General features: G+C 40.3%; 1 protein-coding gene across 1 annotated transcript in view; it reads right to left on the bottom strand.

Moving 5' to 3' along the window:
* Positions 1 to 164: 164 nt before the first annotated feature.
* LOC131778474 (3',5'-cyclic-AMP phosphodiesterase 4C-like) overlaps positions 165 to 16539 on the bottom strand; it is a 32122-nt gene continuing 15747 nt past the window's right edge. The window contains 17 exon segments of the mRNA XM_059094893.2: positions 165 to 2110; positions 2801 to 3041; positions 3707 to 3787; positions 4182 to 4286; positions 4862 to 4984; positions 6055 to 6209; positions 7012 to 7111; positions 7708 to 7803; positions 8786 to 8854; positions 9924 to 10022; positions 10283 to 10322; positions 11260 to 11392; positions 11754 to 11943; positions 12760 to 12797; positions 13271 to 13353; positions 15194 to 15258; positions 16408 to 16444. Coding sequence (XP_058950876.2) covers positions 1878 to 2110; positions 2801 to 3041; positions 3707 to 3787; positions 4182 to 4286; positions 4862 to 4984; positions 6055 to 6209; positions 7012 to 7111; positions 7708 to 7803; positions 8786 to 8854; positions 9924 to 10022; positions 10283 to 10322; positions 11260 to 11392; positions 11754 to 11943; positions 12760 to 12797; positions 13271 to 13353; positions 15194 to 15258; positions 16408 to 16444 — 1888 coding nt within the window. The 3' untranslated portion in view covers positions 165 to 1877.

Genomic DNA, 16539 nt, shown 5'->3' with positions numbered 1-16539 from the left:
TCACTCTCAGGGGTTAAAGGGTAAAGATTCAAGCTTATCTCATAATGAACAAAAAGGCTTCATGTTGTCTTGCGTCTGTCCGACAGTAAATCAAAAAAGATGTCAAAATATGGTCAGAACAACAGAGTGGCATATGAAGTTCAGCCACGCGTATCAATGATTTTTTATGTGTTATATTTATAATATAAACATTATAAACGCAAGATGCGCTTAAATTTTCTTTTTATTACGAACTTGGCACTTGCATTTTAGGATCCTATTTAGTTTCTCCGATAACTTTCCACCATTGTTGATGCAGTCGAAGTCCGCAACTCATCGTAATTTTAACCCTTTCACTACCACAAATGATCACAAAGAAAATCTTATTGCAATTATTATACATTATCAAGCAGAGGGGTAATGGAAATTAACAAAATTATCAACTGGACAAATACAGCCGCGATACCACACCAAATTCTCAGAAACGGTCGATGGAGAAATCCTTGGCCATCAGTTGAGAGAATTCGTCTATAGATCTTTGATCTTGGAAGTGAAAGGGTTAAAGACGTTTTTCACTAATTAATTAGCTATTTTGATCATTCGTTTTCCCTGCAGGTATAATCGGCGCGAAATAGCTATTTACAATTTTTACAGCACTATAATACAATTCACATCGGAATTCTTCCCGTTAAGATATTTCCGCCTCTTTGGATCTAATTACACTCCTCAGGTCCGTCCGCACAAGGGTTAAATACAAAGTCAATATTAACAATAATGTTCTCTTCCTATGTACAAATAAAATAAATACAATATATAAGTTAACATTTAAGCCGTGGGCTTTCAAGGCCTGCGCAACGAGCAAAACACAGGGGATTTATCAGTAAGCTTGTCAGCGTTTTCCTCCAAAACCTTTTCTTTTTAATTTTTTGCACGTACTCCTCGACCACATCTTCTTGAAAATAGGCTTCTTCAACGAACTGGGGTAGATTGGAGACTGCCGTATCACTGAGACAAACTTCTCGTCGATCTCTGAAGTTGTCAATTCCTTTTTGAGAAATTATATCTTAGATGAGCAGTGTAATATTATAACATAAGTACTTGAAAGTTCAAAAGAACAGAAGTATTTGGCAGTCAACCATAAACAGCGATCAAACCATTAGTCACGCTTATCAAAGCCTGTTACAAGCCCTCCTTCTGGATTGAGGTTTGACGCCCAAGAAAGTTGTAGTTTATGCTAAGTATTCCATAATTTGACAATCGAACTCTTGTCAATAGACGTAGTACTCTTGCAATTGTGTTTCAACAAAGTTGTACAAAAAGTACGATTCTTATGCTTCTTAGATCTGAAGTTCGATTCTGGCTTGGTACAGGTACTTTGGAAATATCGTCAACTTCACACTCTCCTGTCGATTACACACCACACGAAGCAGTCCAAAACCGTCCACAGAGATAAATTTTCCTTCGATGATTGCAGTCTTGTATCGCAGTTCAGATTCATTACATTGCGTTGCCAAAGACACTGGATAAGGGTCAGAAAAATTCAAGTCGACGTGAAAATGAAATATTATTCAATTAGTGCTTGCAGGCGTACCACAGCAAGGATTCTACTTATCGGCCGCTATTCATGCGTTTACGTAAAAGTTTTACACGGCGGGTAAAACAGAACATTATCCAACCATTTCTCGGGACAAATAAAGGACACTTCTAAAAGTCTGGTGTGAGCACCTTGGAATCTCGCGACACAAAATCAATTAGTCTTCAATAACCCTTAGTTTACCGATTAATAGCTTTCTTCCTTCCAAACTTCCTGGGACAAAATCCACACCTCAAATTCGAAAGAAACCATCGTCCGCTTCTTCCAAATGGAAAATTTCCTTGTAATTCCTTTGCTCCTAGTTCTAATCTCCTTCTTTTTGGCTATCTTGTTCTTCGTGTTCTTCGTGTTCCTCGTCTTCGTCTTCTCTCTCTTCATCCACCTGGTCTGTATCTTTTCCTTCGCCTTTCTCTTCGTCATCGTCAAATTCATCATCCGCTTCACAACTACGGCTGCTACTCACATATTTAGTCAGGTCAGGAGTTTTTCCAGCTACCACTTCTCTTAGCCTCTGCAATCTTTTCTCGCAGTCATCATCTGTATCAATAAAAACAAACAATCAACGTTAGTCGAAACGTTATTTCACTCTCAAAGCACAAATCTTAAAGCTATTGACCTTGACATTGACTGCAAAGTACCCCGTGCTATATGCTGGCAGCAGAATTTCCCGCGTTTGACAAGAATTTCTTGTTTTCCCGTGCAAGTCACCGACACAGTGCAGTCCCTCTCGCTGTTGACACTGGATACAAATTTTTCCGCGCTTAGGAATGACTGCCAAATTTCCTGTGTTTGACACAGGCTACCAATCTTTCCCGCGCTCGACACTGGTTGCCTCCTTTCGCACTTGTCACTGGCTCCATTCCCTATCGCGCTCGGTACTGGTCGCGTCATTTCCCGCGCTTGACATTAGTTGCCTACTTTCGCGCTTGTCACTGGCTCCATTTCCTATCGCGCTCGGTACTGTTCGCATCATTTCCCGCGCTTGACACAGCCTGCATATTTTCCCACGCTCGACAATGTTTGCCTACTTTGGCGCTTGTCACTAACTACATCTCTCATCGTGCTTCGCACTGATTGCATAATTTCCCGAGTTGGAAAGTCGTTGCATATATTCTCGGCTTGACAATTAAGGCGTATTCTCCCACGCTTGATATAGAACGCTAATTTTCTGACGATAAACACAAGTCAAGCCTTTTCTCCTGCGCTGCGTACTAATCATCGACTCACCGGACGTTTCAGGTTCTGATTGGTCAATAGCTTCTTTCCTTGTGCCCTGCCAACTGACTCGCTTCTCTCTACCAGATGAACTATGCTCTCCGGGCTTCCTCTCCTGTTCGTGCTTGGGGACCTGGGCGTTGTACCAGTATCTATTGTCCTCAATGCGCTCTAAGATCTCAATGGCGTCAGGATGTACCAAGTCGCCCCAGGTCTCCCATAGCGGTTGGATGACAAAGTCGATAAACACCACCTATTGCAAGAGGATATAAAACAAATACCTTTATCAAAGTAACGAATCGAAGTAGAGATCATGATTATTTGCCGTTCGCAAACTTACTTAAGAAACAACGCCAAATTTCACCCAAGAGTTAATTGTAATAAAACTATTCCAGACCTGCGACTAGCATTAATCATTCAGTGCTGTTTGCTGCAGTGGTTTCCTTCTCGACTGTTCTTCGGTCATGTCACGCAAAGGTAAAAGAGTCAATTGCGTGACAAGAAATAACTACAGCTGAGGAGGTGATATAGTATTATCAGCTGAGTTGATAACGTAGACTGGCAGCCGGAGGGATGTATGCCTTAGTTATATCACTGTGTCGGGAATTGTGGCGCATTTTGCGGGCTAAAACGCAGATTTTGGTGGGATAAAATGTATTTTAGCCCGCTTGCACGCTCGCGTGATTTTTCAGACTGCTTTGTTATCATTTTCGACAGCTTTTACTATCTCAATTCACTCCAAAGTAATAATAATTGTAATATAGTTTATATTCTTTGGCACAAATATGTTTGGGCCCTCTTTAAGGCTCATTTTAACCCTCGCCTGGCGGCTCGGGCTAAAACTACTATGTGTCGAACCCAAAACATTTTTACGCCCGCAAACGTAAACTCTATTGTTCTCGTTCATTATAATCCTACCTGCGATTTCTCTATAGAAGCATTATGTCTGTCCATCATTGGACTGATTTCCATTCCCTCGATGTCTCGCTCCCTGTCACCCTGAGAAAAATTAAGCAGCAGTTCGTGAGCTGAACTACAAAGTACAATCTAACAGGTGCACTACGTGAGCTAAATGTGACAGCTTCAGCTCTTATAATGAACTCAGAGGTAGAAGACGAAGAATAAAAGAGTGGATGGAAAGTTGGAAGAGTAGAAGATCAATAGGCAAGCATAAATGTAAACAATGAGAAAGAAAATAAACATGAACAGACGGAGTTAGGGCTGAAGAGGGACCGAATGAATAAACAAGTCGACGATTAAAACGCTTTCAACAGATGGTTTCCTGTTGATTAGCGAGAGTGAGCCATGTCAGCCGCCTCCTAGTGAAGGGAGGCACACCGCCCCCCGCCTCCTCCCCTGCCATCCCTAGCTTTACAGAGTAACCAGCACAAACCTGTCTGAAGAATTCTTCCATTACTCTGTCGACCCACTTTCTGTACATTGGAAGAGGCTTTGCGGGATTGCTAAGATCGGCACAATGCACCAAGCACTTGAGAACCTACATGAACAAATATCCACAAATAATAGTTGGCGTTCACTTCAGATGGGGAAAAAATCTTAAGTGTATTCTCCTACTTAGATCACATCCCAGGTGAGAAGCTGAGTCACTATCACTGTTAATTTACCCCTGGGATATCTCCAAACCGCCGTCCCTAGTTTCCTAATGAGTCTTTTCTTCAGGATGTCACGCTAAGATGTTCCCCGTGAAATTTCAAGAGACCGGAGGCCTCAACCCAATAGGGTTAGCTATTTCAAGTTGTTTGTTACCTGAGAGTTCTTGCTACCGGGGGAAGTCACCACAAAAGAGGTTCCGTATCCCGAGGTCCTTATCTGTACATTAACCCTTTACACCCTAACATCAGTATGCATATTCTCAATACTGTTCTCTAAACATTCCCTCAGTTGCTGACAAGGAGAGTTTGTCTAACAATTAAGAACTTCTTTAGTTGGTGATCAGTTCCTTTATTCTCCTGACCTTAATGTTTGATTCAGTGGTGATATGGAAAGGAGAAATTAGATGCTAGTCACTCTTAGGAGTTAAAGCGTTATGAAGAGGTCTGCTGTAAGGCTCACCTGCATTCTGTCAGTGGCGTTGTCTAAACACAGTACTCCGCTGCCAGCCACCTTCTTGCTTTCGACCATGGTCTTAAGAGAGGCTAGTAGACTCATGTGCTTCGCGTTATCAGTCGCGAGTACCTAACAGAATCAGACCAACATGACACATTCACATCCAATACATCTGTGAAATATTTAACGATAACTTGCCGACACTTCATTCACATTCAGTGGTTTTACATATAATACGCGTGAATATTTTGCGCATATTTTGCGAGTTGAATAGCGCCGTAAGGTCGAGGAAATATATGAGCAATGAGCAAAATGTCAATTTGTTTATCATATTTTAAATCATCGAATTAGGATTTCTTATTCCACTACTATATATTTCATTTTCCAGTCTTTTGGCTTCTAATTTTCGAGACACATCGTTCGGCCTTATCTGAGCATCGTATCGATCACGACGATCAAGGCGTGTGCGAAAGACAAAAACAACGCAAACGAAACTATTAGAGAGTTCTTTGTTTTATGACAAACAAAAACCCTGATGCACTCAAACGTTCGTTGCTTTCAAAGCCAAGCTTAAAAAAAATAAAGCCAAAGTTTGGATCGTTAAGTGTGACGTTTTCGTTACGCCGCTTTCCGTTCGTATTTTTGCTCTCTTCTACAGAGTACTATCTTGGCATATTTTGCGCATGCTTTTTGCGATGCACTATTATGTCGAAATAGGGTAATAATGGAATTACTATATCAAATAATCCTCGAGACAAAGCCGAAAGGATACTGAATTTAACAATACTCGCTAAGCCTGAAGAGAGTGATTACAAATATCAAAATTCAGATGATGTTTTGGGCAACTGCTTCTCGGTCTTGGTAACGACAAAAATGGACCGCGTTGGAAAAAAACATCATAGTAGCGGGGTGTTCTACAAATCTTTAAGAGGGATGTAGTCTGGTGGAGGTACTTTACTCGGATCAATGTCAGTATCTGAACAACTACGCACCTACCCCTCCCCTAACCCAACATTAACCCTAACTTGTTAACTCGTTATTGGGGAGGGGTAGGGGTAGGGGTAGGGGTAGGGGTAGGGGTAGGGGTAGGGGTAGGGGTAGGGGTAGGGACAGGGGTAGGAGCAGGCAGGAAGTTTCTCAGATACCGACATTGATCTCCTTACTCACTAAAAATTCATGGTGAAAATTTTTCCTCTTACCATTTCGATAATTGTTCTCCGAACTGTTTGTCTTTCTTTTTTCGTAAGATTTTCAAAGATATCACAGTCTTCGTGTTGTAAAAGTTGAAATGCCACGGCCAAGTGGTGATTTTCAAGAACAGATTCGTCATTATACATCAGTGCCATTTCAGAATCTGTTCACATACAAAAAGAAAAAACAAACACAAAAGAACAACTTGACGTTAACGGGATGCGCAATGAAAGAGGGTAAACATATTCTCCATACTGTTCTCTGTGCATCTACCAAGGTGCTGACAAGAATTGTTAAACAATCGAGAGCTTCTTAAATTGGTGATCATCTCCTTTATTCTCGTGACCTTTATGTGTGATTCAGTGGTGTCAATGTAAGGAGAAATTAGATGCCGGTCACTCTTAGATTCAAAGCGTTTAAGCTAAGTTTTCCCGACAGCTGTCTGACCCAGCTATACTTCCTGGTGAAGAGAGCCAGTAGAAAGTCTTGCCCAATAGGACAACACGCTGATCTCCACCAAGATCCTGGGGTCCCACACGGACCTGTCTATATATAGCTTAACCCTGTAACCCGTAACAGTGATAGGCGTCTAATATCTCCCAACAGCATCACCCCTGAATCAAACATTTAGGTCATGAGAATGAACGAAACGGTCGCAAACTCGAGAAACTATTGATTGTTAGACAAAATCTCCTTGTAAGTACCATGGGAAATGCATAGAAGTCAGTGTGAAGAACATAGGGAGTTAAAGAAAAAAAAAACCACGAAAACAAAACCGAGGCTGTTTTTGTTTTTGTCTGAAAGTGAATCCTAAGAAACCCTGAGGGTAAAAAATTAAGGGCACGTGGAGAGAGAAGGAAGCAAAGGAATAGTTCGCTCTGCTCACCCTCATTCCGTTTGGAAGTAAAAGGAAAACGAAAAGACCGCTAGGCTGGATAAAAGAAAACAATTGCAAATATATTTACTTGTTGCCACTAAGAAATGATTATTGACTCCTGGGTGGTCGACATCATGGACAGCACTGGCTAAGATGGCAGCGAGGACTTCAAGATCGGTAAAGACGGACTGAATTGAGCGGAGAACAAAAGAGATATGCGTCAATAGCCTGTTACAGGCGTTCATTTAGTAAAACGGAGCGAACCAGTTAGCAGCAAAGCGAAACGAGGGGGATTTAGGTCGAGTCGCGTCGCGTCGCGTCGCGTCACGTCCAGACCTAAGCCTCTCTCAGTTTTTAACTCCTCCGCTACTATCGCGCTTTATTTTACTAACTTAACGCCTGGAAGAGGATGATGCGTTAGCTGCCCACAGCATGAAAAATCCTGTACAAATTTGTTATCAAACGTCGCTTGTGGCTGCGGCCGACGGCTCGTTTTGTAAGCTGTTTTGCAAGCTGAATAAAGGGGGTAAGTTTCTAAAGAAACTGTGGTGCTGCGTCGGAGGGAGAGTATAACAGGTAATTAGGTGTTAACAACTGAGTTGAAAAGGCTGACGTTTTGAGCGTCGCTCTTCGCTCGAAACGTCAGCCTTTAAACTCTTTACGGTGGTAAACTTACGTTTTCAACTCAGTTGTTAACACTAAATTACCTGTTTTGCAAGCTGTTTTGCAATGCGTCTATATCCTGGCTATAAATTGATTTATTTATGAAAACATGTTCCCTTACTTCGAATGCTTGAGCTGATAGGAGAGTGTGTGACGTTTGTGTGACATCCGCTGCATGAGTGCAGTTATGGAAGGGGACATCTTTTAAATAATGATTCTACAAAGAAAAATAGAATTGGTACACACAATCACAATGCTATACAAAATTTAAAAATGTCAAATTGCTCCTAGCAAACTCCATCTACAACCATCTTTGTAAATTTTCGATTTGCTTTACATCCCCTTAAGCCCACCAAACTACTCTCCTTTTTAGTATATTTCAACTGGCGTTCTGTCATAAATACTGCCATCTGATTGGCTACGCTACTCACTACTTATTACGTGACAGATAGTGGGCGATGTTAGTCGTCTAACAGTGTGTGGTTGTTGACAAAATGAAAAAAAAAAATAAAAAAAATCAGCCTAAATTGTTGTTAAGTTTTGAACGACTCAAAGACTCACACTGAAACTACTAGATCAATCGAAACTTCGTGTTCAGAATCTAATTAACAATTGGTTTACACGCACTTCATACGTGCTTCATATCTCGATGAACGCACAGCTGACGCATGAACCAGTTGTTATATAACATTTTCAACCCGATGGAAAATTTTTTTCTCGAGGGATTTGTTTGCTGAGTCATGAGCGTTCACAATAGGAATATGAAGCAGGCTCGCGCAATTGAATTTGATTACACAAATTTACTAACTATGTTATAATTAACAATGATGTCAATCCAATTAAAATAATTTTTTCCGATTTCAAACTATATACGTGACGCAGTGGCTAGTGCGGTAACCGCGGGAGCGAGCGGTCTGGGTTCAAGCCTTGACTAGGTCAAAGAACTGTGTTCTTGCGCAGGACACTGTGCTCCTGCGGTCCCTCTCTTTTTAGGGGTACACCTCTTACAGTGCCTCTATCCACTTTAGTGTATACACGGGGACACAAAAAAATTGCCAGGGGAATTTTACGAATTGCTACTGTTGTCTAGAATTTCGTTAATGAGGGGTAGCACTGTTTCTAGTTTTGTAACCAAAGTAAGCATCAGTAGTAATGACTTATAGGCTTGCAAAACTATGCTATCTTCACGCTTGTCTTACCTCGACTGACGACATATAGTTAATAAACGTAGTGGGTTTTATCTTGAATATTTTTAATAAATCTCTGGCCTGCAAAGAATCAAAGTTTAAAGTCAGCAAGTGTTTTAAGATATTTAGACTTTGACGACAACACAATTGCAAAATACTTCATCTTCTCTTTATCAGTCTTATTCTACCTATATTTACATATGCTGTAGAAGTATGGGGCTGCGCGTATTATCATAAGTATCTGAGTCGCATAGACAGGCTGTTCAAGAGAGCTTTTAAGCTTGGCTACTGTAAAGAGCTTTTTTCGATTGAAAATATTATTATTCTAAAAGATAAGAAGTTGTGGGCCAAGATCACCGACAGCGATTTTCCAACAGCTTTAGATGACCTTTTGCCACCAGAGCGAACAATGGATACGCTACGTAAGAGGCGCCATAATTATATTCTCCCGCTTGTCAGAACTGAACGTTTCAAAAGGACCTTTATTAATAGATGTTTGTTCTCTTATTAGTTATTCAGTTAGTAATTTAGTTAGTTTATTAGTTTTATACTTGCTGATTTCATATCATTGTAACTAAACACGTTTGTTGTTTAGAGTGCTTAATAAAGACTTATTATTATTATTATTATTATTATTAAAGACTTATTATTACTCCCCAGGTCAGGGCCCGGCCCATTTGAAAGTTATCAGTGGACAAACCGATTTTTTTCTGACGCCAGTTAGAAATCAGTTTTTTAACACTCGAAGCCGCGCGTTTCGAGCCAGTGAGAGGTCTGTGTGGGTTTCGAACCCTTGCGGACCTCTCGCAAGTTCCTCACGCACACTCACATTGTTCGCAGGCTCAAAACGCGAAAGCTTCGCCGCTCGTGTCACAGAGTCACTGTGAGCCTGCAGTGCCTGCAGACTGGATTTGCGATTGGTTTTACTTCAGCATCTGGCTCAGAGAGGATGACACGAGATTTCGAGACAAATCACGAAGTGCAGTAGAGGAAAAACAATACAACCCTGGATTACTTTCGACATTCAATTAAAGAATACTCACACAAAACAATAACAACTACAACAACAGCAACAACAGCAACAACAGCGACAACAACAACAACAACAACAACAACAACAGCTACCGCAACAACATCAACAAACACCAACCTGCAGGATTGTGTACGTAACAGCAAGCAAAGGATGCCCCTGTGTTAGGTCATGTAATTTGAACACATCAAATGTCCATTTGTTGATTTCTTCTAAGACCTTATGAAAAAAAAACATTACACTGACTGTAAATTTTGCATCTCACACTTTTTTTAAAGAGACCATACGCCTTTAGTCACCTCGTTTTTCACGCCATCAGCACAAGATGAGTTAGAAATGAAACACTATTCAACCATGAAAAATTAATTTCATTCACGGTTTAATCATCAGAACTACAGAATGAACGGAAACGAAACGAAATGCACCTCACAAAGTATCACCGATACAAATTAATTCAGGATTATTGTACAAAAGCTCACCTTCGCTAATTCGCCCTCATTGGCCACCTCCACTCCAAATCTACAAGACAAAGATTTAATGGGAAGCAATCAATTTGATCAACCAGTAATCAGCAGTCGGTCGGTCGGTCGGTCGGTCGGTCGGTCGGTCGGTCGGTCGGTCGGTCGGTCGGTAAGTCTATTAGCCGGTCGGGTGGTCACTTTGTAAGTTAAGTGACTCAACTGCCAGCTATTCAGCCACCAGTCAGTCAGTCAGACACTCCGTAAGTCAGCTAATCAATCAGTCAGTCATTCTCACAATCCATATGTCACTTAGTCAATCATTCAGTCAGTCTGACAATCCATAAGTACCTTAGTCAATCAGTCTGACAATCCATAAGTACCTTAGTCAATCAGTCTGACAGTCCGTAAGTCCCTTAGTCAAACAGTCAGTCAGTCTGACAGTCCGTGAGTCACTTGGTCAATCAGTAAATCAGTCAGTCAGTCTGACAGTCCGTAAGTCCCTTAGTCAATCAGTCAGTCAGTCTGACAGTCCGTAAGTCACTTAGTCAAACAGTCAGTCAGTCTGACAGTCCGTGAGTCACTTACTCAATCAGTAAATCAGTCAGTCAGTCTGACCGTTCGTAAGTCACTTGGTCAATCAGTCAGTCAGTCTGACAGTCCGTGAGTCACTTACTCAATCAGTCAGTCAGTCTGACGGTCCGTAAGTCACTTGGTCAATCAGTCAGTCAGTCTGACAGTCCGTGAGTCACTTACTCAATCAGTCAATCAGTCAGTCAGTCTGACGGTCCGTAAGTCACTCAGTCAATCAGTCTGACAGTCCGTAAGTCAGTTAATTAGTCAATAATAGAGACGTAAAGGAAAACTAAAGTAATTAAGGATTACTTTCGACACAACTGAAAATTTCTCCACAATCTGCGCTGTCTCTATATCAGCGTTTCACTCAAGAGGATTTCTCTACCAGTCTACTTCCCACTTAAGCATTTACCAGTACATACCTGGGTACAGAGCCACTAAAGCTGTGTAGTCTTGTAAGTTTTCGAACGCCGTTTACCATGGAACGCGACCTTGCTCGAATCCCTTCTCTTTTTGATTTTGTACCAGGCAGGGCATCCACTTCTAACTGCTTATCTACAAATAAATGGCAGAAGGAAAGAGATAAGTAAGAACTTTTCAAGAAGCATTTGACTAAGAAAGAGCTATACAAACTTGACGAAACCACCCACGCATTCTACAGGTCTTGCGAACATTGAGCGCAACATAATCGGCAAGGTTTTGTAAATAAAACAAACTACCGTACATTACAACTTGAAATCTTTTAAGCATATGGGCAGACAATGGGGTGGGTAAGTGGGAAAAGGTATTTATTTAATGCCATTAAATACCTTTCCCCACTTATCCATGTGGGAAAAATGCCACAAAAACAACTTCCTCTCAAAGCGGTGGCCCCATTCCGTCAACGGAAAAAAACTCCATATGCCACTCATGTTACCTGTAAATGTGTTATAGACCCAGGCCGACACCTGGTTTCCAGACTGGTTGCTTTCGGAAAAGTCTTTCAATTCTCTATTTAACAATCTCTTAAACTTATTCGACGCCATTTCACTGACGGACGTGTGTGTTTGAAGTGTTTCCAGTTGATACAGCACCCAATCCAGCTCGTCCAGGGTATTATTAGCCAACTGAAAGAAAAGCAAAAAAGTTTCAGATGATTTAGTTACGGGCGTCGAAGTTCACGCATGCCCAGTGACAGTGTGTGGGTTGAGTTTGAGGAAGTAAAGCAAAATAAGTTTCAGTTGTTATGGTTACGTGCGTCGAAATGCACTTGGGAAGTTTCGAGAGCACGCCAGAAGCTAGAGTTGCTCTCGGCTCTTCAAACTTTCCGCGTGCTTCATATCTCGATGAACGCACGCTGACGTATGAACCAATTGTTAATGGTTAACTGACCATACGTTCACACCGAACAACAAGAGCTGACAACAATGCAGCGTCATGCTCGTGCCCAGTCTCGCGTTCGTGTAATTGCAATTGACGTAAAATGTTACAACATCATACTGCCACAACATGAAACTCTTCCGTGCGTTTTGGTTTCTGCCGCCATTTTGAATGTGTTTTATTAAACACATTTGTTTAACTGCCTCGCGGAGTAGTTTTGTTAAACACGGTTTTAGACGTGTTTTGTTAAACGCGCCCGCTGTGTGAACGGCCAGTCTTATTATCAAAACAAATTTTAAACATGTTTAAGCTTTGGTGTGAACGGGTATTAGTTTAATATTCAATTTTCATTAATACTTAAACTCCCAGGAATAATTAACATGAAACTTCTCCCTATAATATCCAAACATTAACCAGTAAACATGTAACGAGAATACTTAAAATTATCAGGTAGAAGTTGTTTCCTTGATCTAACATCAAATTCTTGTAACTAATTAACAAAGAAATGTGTAGCAGCTAGAGGGGAGAATTAATAATCATATATTGGGAGATAGAAGGATTACCTTTTGATAGCCATCATCTCTTGGTAAGTGAAGAGAACCTTGAGAGAGAAAACGCAATTAAACTTTGGTTAGAGAACAAAACATTGCCGCAAATGCCAGATATAAACAAAACTATCGGGATAGTTTTAAAGAATTAAATTCTTAACCGTTTGTGCAGTATTGTGCCAAAGTAATGCAAACGAAAGCGCGAATTTTGTGTTTTGCACTCGTGAAGTTACATTGAAAGTTCGTGCGAAGACCCGCACCTTCCATTTGCGTCATTTGCCGAGAACGTAATATGCTAGATTTGTTTTCGCTACCAAACATGAGAAGCATCTTTATACTGACTTTTGCTCGAAAGTTCGCTTTAAAAAGACAAAAGGAATTCTCCGCGACATGCTCGGTCTACTTGTCATATCCTGAAGACAAAATGTTTCAGACGCTCTCGTGAAACGTATCCCTATCAGCCAGCTGGCTGTCTTTTCACCGCCACTCTACATATTAGATGAACACCCAGCGACTGATTGATTACCTGAAGACATTCCTGAGCCATTGAGCACATCTTGGGCTAAGTTGTTGTTTCGTAAAATGTGTGATCCTACAGACCCTCTCCTCCTTAAATCAAGAATAAAATTAGACATGGTTTGATGCTACTCTGGTTTGCAGATTTAATGAATGTAACCGAAGAAGTTACAATTCATAGACCCAACGTTTCGACACTCCTGTCTAGTGCCTTCATCAGGGGTGATCTAAACGCTGCAAAAAGAGGTCCTTTTATATGATCACTATAATTAGCAGCCTTTTTTCTTACACGAGGTGTAAATAGGCGTCAGGAAGCAAACCGCCATCGTCACGATTTAAAGGAGCGTGGGCGGAGTTAGTATGCCACGCCTCCAAACAAAGGCGCTGGTGGTAACGCCGATTAGTGGTGATAATTTTAGAATTATCCCACCCAATTGTATGGTTAGTTAGGCACGTGTGCTCCGATAAAGCTGAATTTTCCTTTTGCAAAGGAAAACCGCTTTTTGGTGCTCTTTTAACCGTGTACCAAACTGACGTTTGGTCTGTCCGATGTATTCGTTGTCACAGTCATTGCAAGGATTAGAATAAATGACGTCGGTTCGTTGTTCTTATGTGACAGGATCCGTAGGTTTGGCGAAAATATGCTCCCAAGTCTGAAAAGGTTTTTGAGCAACTTTAAAGTTGTGGCTATTCAAAATTCTCTTAATGGGTTCCGTAACACCCTGTATGTAAGGAATAACAGCAAAACCAGTCGCTGGTTCCCTTTCATCAAGAGCGTTACTATTTGTAACTGGTTTTTGGCAGTTACGGAAAAAGTTTTTGTATAGCGTTCTTTAACGTTGTGGCTATTCAAAATTCTCTTGATGGGTTCCGTAACACCCTGTATGTAAGGAATAACAGCAAAACCAGTCGCTGGTTCCCTTTCATCAAGAGCGTTACTATTTGTAACTGGTTTTTGGTAGTTACGGAGAAAAGTTTTTGTATAGCTTGCTTTAAATCATGACGATGGCGGTTTGCTTCCTGACGCCTGTTTACACCTCGTCTAAAAAAAGGCCGCTAATTAATGATCATATAAAAGGACCTCTTGTTGCAGCGTTTAGATCACCCCTGATGAAGGCACTAGACAGGAGTGTCGAAACGTCGGGTCTATGAATTATAACTTCTTCGATTACATTCATTAAATCTGCAAACCAGAGTAGCATTAAACTATGTCTGATCGTCCACCTGGTTGCCGTGTGAACTTTAATAGAAGAATAAAATTGATATTATTTTGAACCAATTATTAATAGGACAGCATAAGCAAAAATTCAAATAGAATAGTCATTATAATACAAATTAAATTTTTGGTAGAGTACGGTCACACTAATCTTGTCAAAGAAAATTTTTTGTTGTAAAATTGTTTTCAGTGCTAACACTGTTTCCAGGATAATTCAAACAAACTTAAGCATACTTCCATTTGTGTCGAAAGTAAACTTCCGTGTTTCTTTAGTTCGCTCTGCGTTTGAGCCAGAAACTAGCGCCATCCTCTCAACCAATCAGACGCGGATGACCAATCGTGATGAGTCATCCGCCTCTTCCCGCGCTTTTTGCAGTTTCCTAGTGTTACTCAGAATTCTCATTGGCTAATGATAATGTGAATCAACCTTTTGATTGGCCGTTTTGATTACTTTGGTTTTGCTTTTTAGCACTCAATTGAAAACTGCGCCATGGGGAGCAAACAACGAGAGGAAATAATTACTTGCGTACCATTCGATTTACAAACAAACGCAAACAAAAGTGACAAAGAATTTAGAGGGAATTCATTGCTCATTTCTAGTTATCTGATTGGCCAGCTTTCTGTAAGTTACCCCCTACAGAGAAGTTGCCCTGTCACAGTGGTACATGTATATAGTAGACAAAGCTACGAGTCCTGCTGGAGTGTTACAAAACTTACTTTTCTTTTTTAGCATTGGTCAGTGACATGAAATTGTTTCTGACATTTCGCAAACTTGAGAGAATCTACAGAGAAATGGACACAAAGATAGCAAAAAAATGTAAATAACATGTAACTAGCTTGTAAATATTCAATGTAATAAAAATAACGTTGTTACAATAATTCCTTCATGACAAAGGCATACAATTTTGAGCCAAGATCAATATTGTTCCAATATAGACATTCACCAAAACAAATTTTGTCATGACTGAGATAAACAATTTTTCACCCTCTGAGAGTTTTCCTGCTTATCTTTTCCTTCCCTTGGCCCAACCTTGCAGCAAGATGACGATGCCACTAGAAGTGCACCTTTGCAGCACCTGCACCAGAGCCCCTTAACCCTTTAACTCTCAGATCGAATTTGTCATTCTCCTTACTATCAACCATACAATTCTTATAATGTTAATTCAGAGAATTTAGTATTGGATCAACTAATTATCCCCAAATTGATATTTTTCTTTATTCTCATCACTTATCTGGTTGATATTGTAATGATATTGTAAGGAGAAATTCTGTCTTGGTCACTCATAAGAGTGAAAGGGTTAAGAATAGACATTAGGAGATTCTGTCCAACAGTTACTGGATGCTACAATTGAAATGATAGTCCTATATCTAAATGGGAGAAGCCCACTAAAAAAACTGTTTAAAAGAGCATTCTTTGTTTTACTTTTCTCAGTATTAATTCATGTCTTCCTTTGACCATGGACTATTGTTTAAAGTGTGATTCCTCTTCCCTCTCTTATAATTGTATTGCTTTTGGTTTTCTGTATGAAAAAATGTAGTTTGAACTTAAAGGCATTTAATTATACCCTTCTCCATTTTCTTTCTCGTTTTGTAATTATTCAAAATGCTGTACTAGTTGAAATGGAGGAAATCAAAAATACAAAAAAGTTTGACTCCAACCCTTTGACCAGTAAGAGTGACCAGAATCTAATTTCTCCTTACAATATCACCTGTGAATCACACAGTAGGGACAGTATGGAGAATATGCATACTGATGTTAGGGTGAAACAGGTTGAATCCTGGATAAGGGTCAACCTTCATTCAAATAACTGCACCCAAAGATATGTTACAGATTTGAACAACAAAAGTACATCTAGGTGAGAAAAGAAATGAAACAGAACTTAGCCATTGCTATTAGCATTATTCCTTGAATAAGGGAAAAAAACTCTTACCTGTGCAAAAGGAGTAACTAGCTCTTCTACTCGAGTTCTAAAAAAAAAATGGAAAATGGTGCTGTTAAGTCCACAGTTAACAATAAAACAGTGAAACTTTTGTTTTACTCTGTAATTATTTAACGCTGAATT

Source organism: Pocillopora verrucosa, chromosome 12, assembly GCF_036669915.1.
Source record: "Pocillopora verrucosa isolate sample1 chromosome 12, ASM3666991v2, whole genome shotgun sequence".
NCBI classification, from domain to species: domain Eukaryota; kingdom Metazoa; phylum Cnidaria; class Anthozoa; order Scleractinia; family Pocilloporidae; genus Pocillopora; species Pocillopora verrucosa.
The sequence above is the reverse complement of the archived record's forward strand: the minus strand, read 5'-3'. Positions and strand labels throughout refer to the sequence as shown.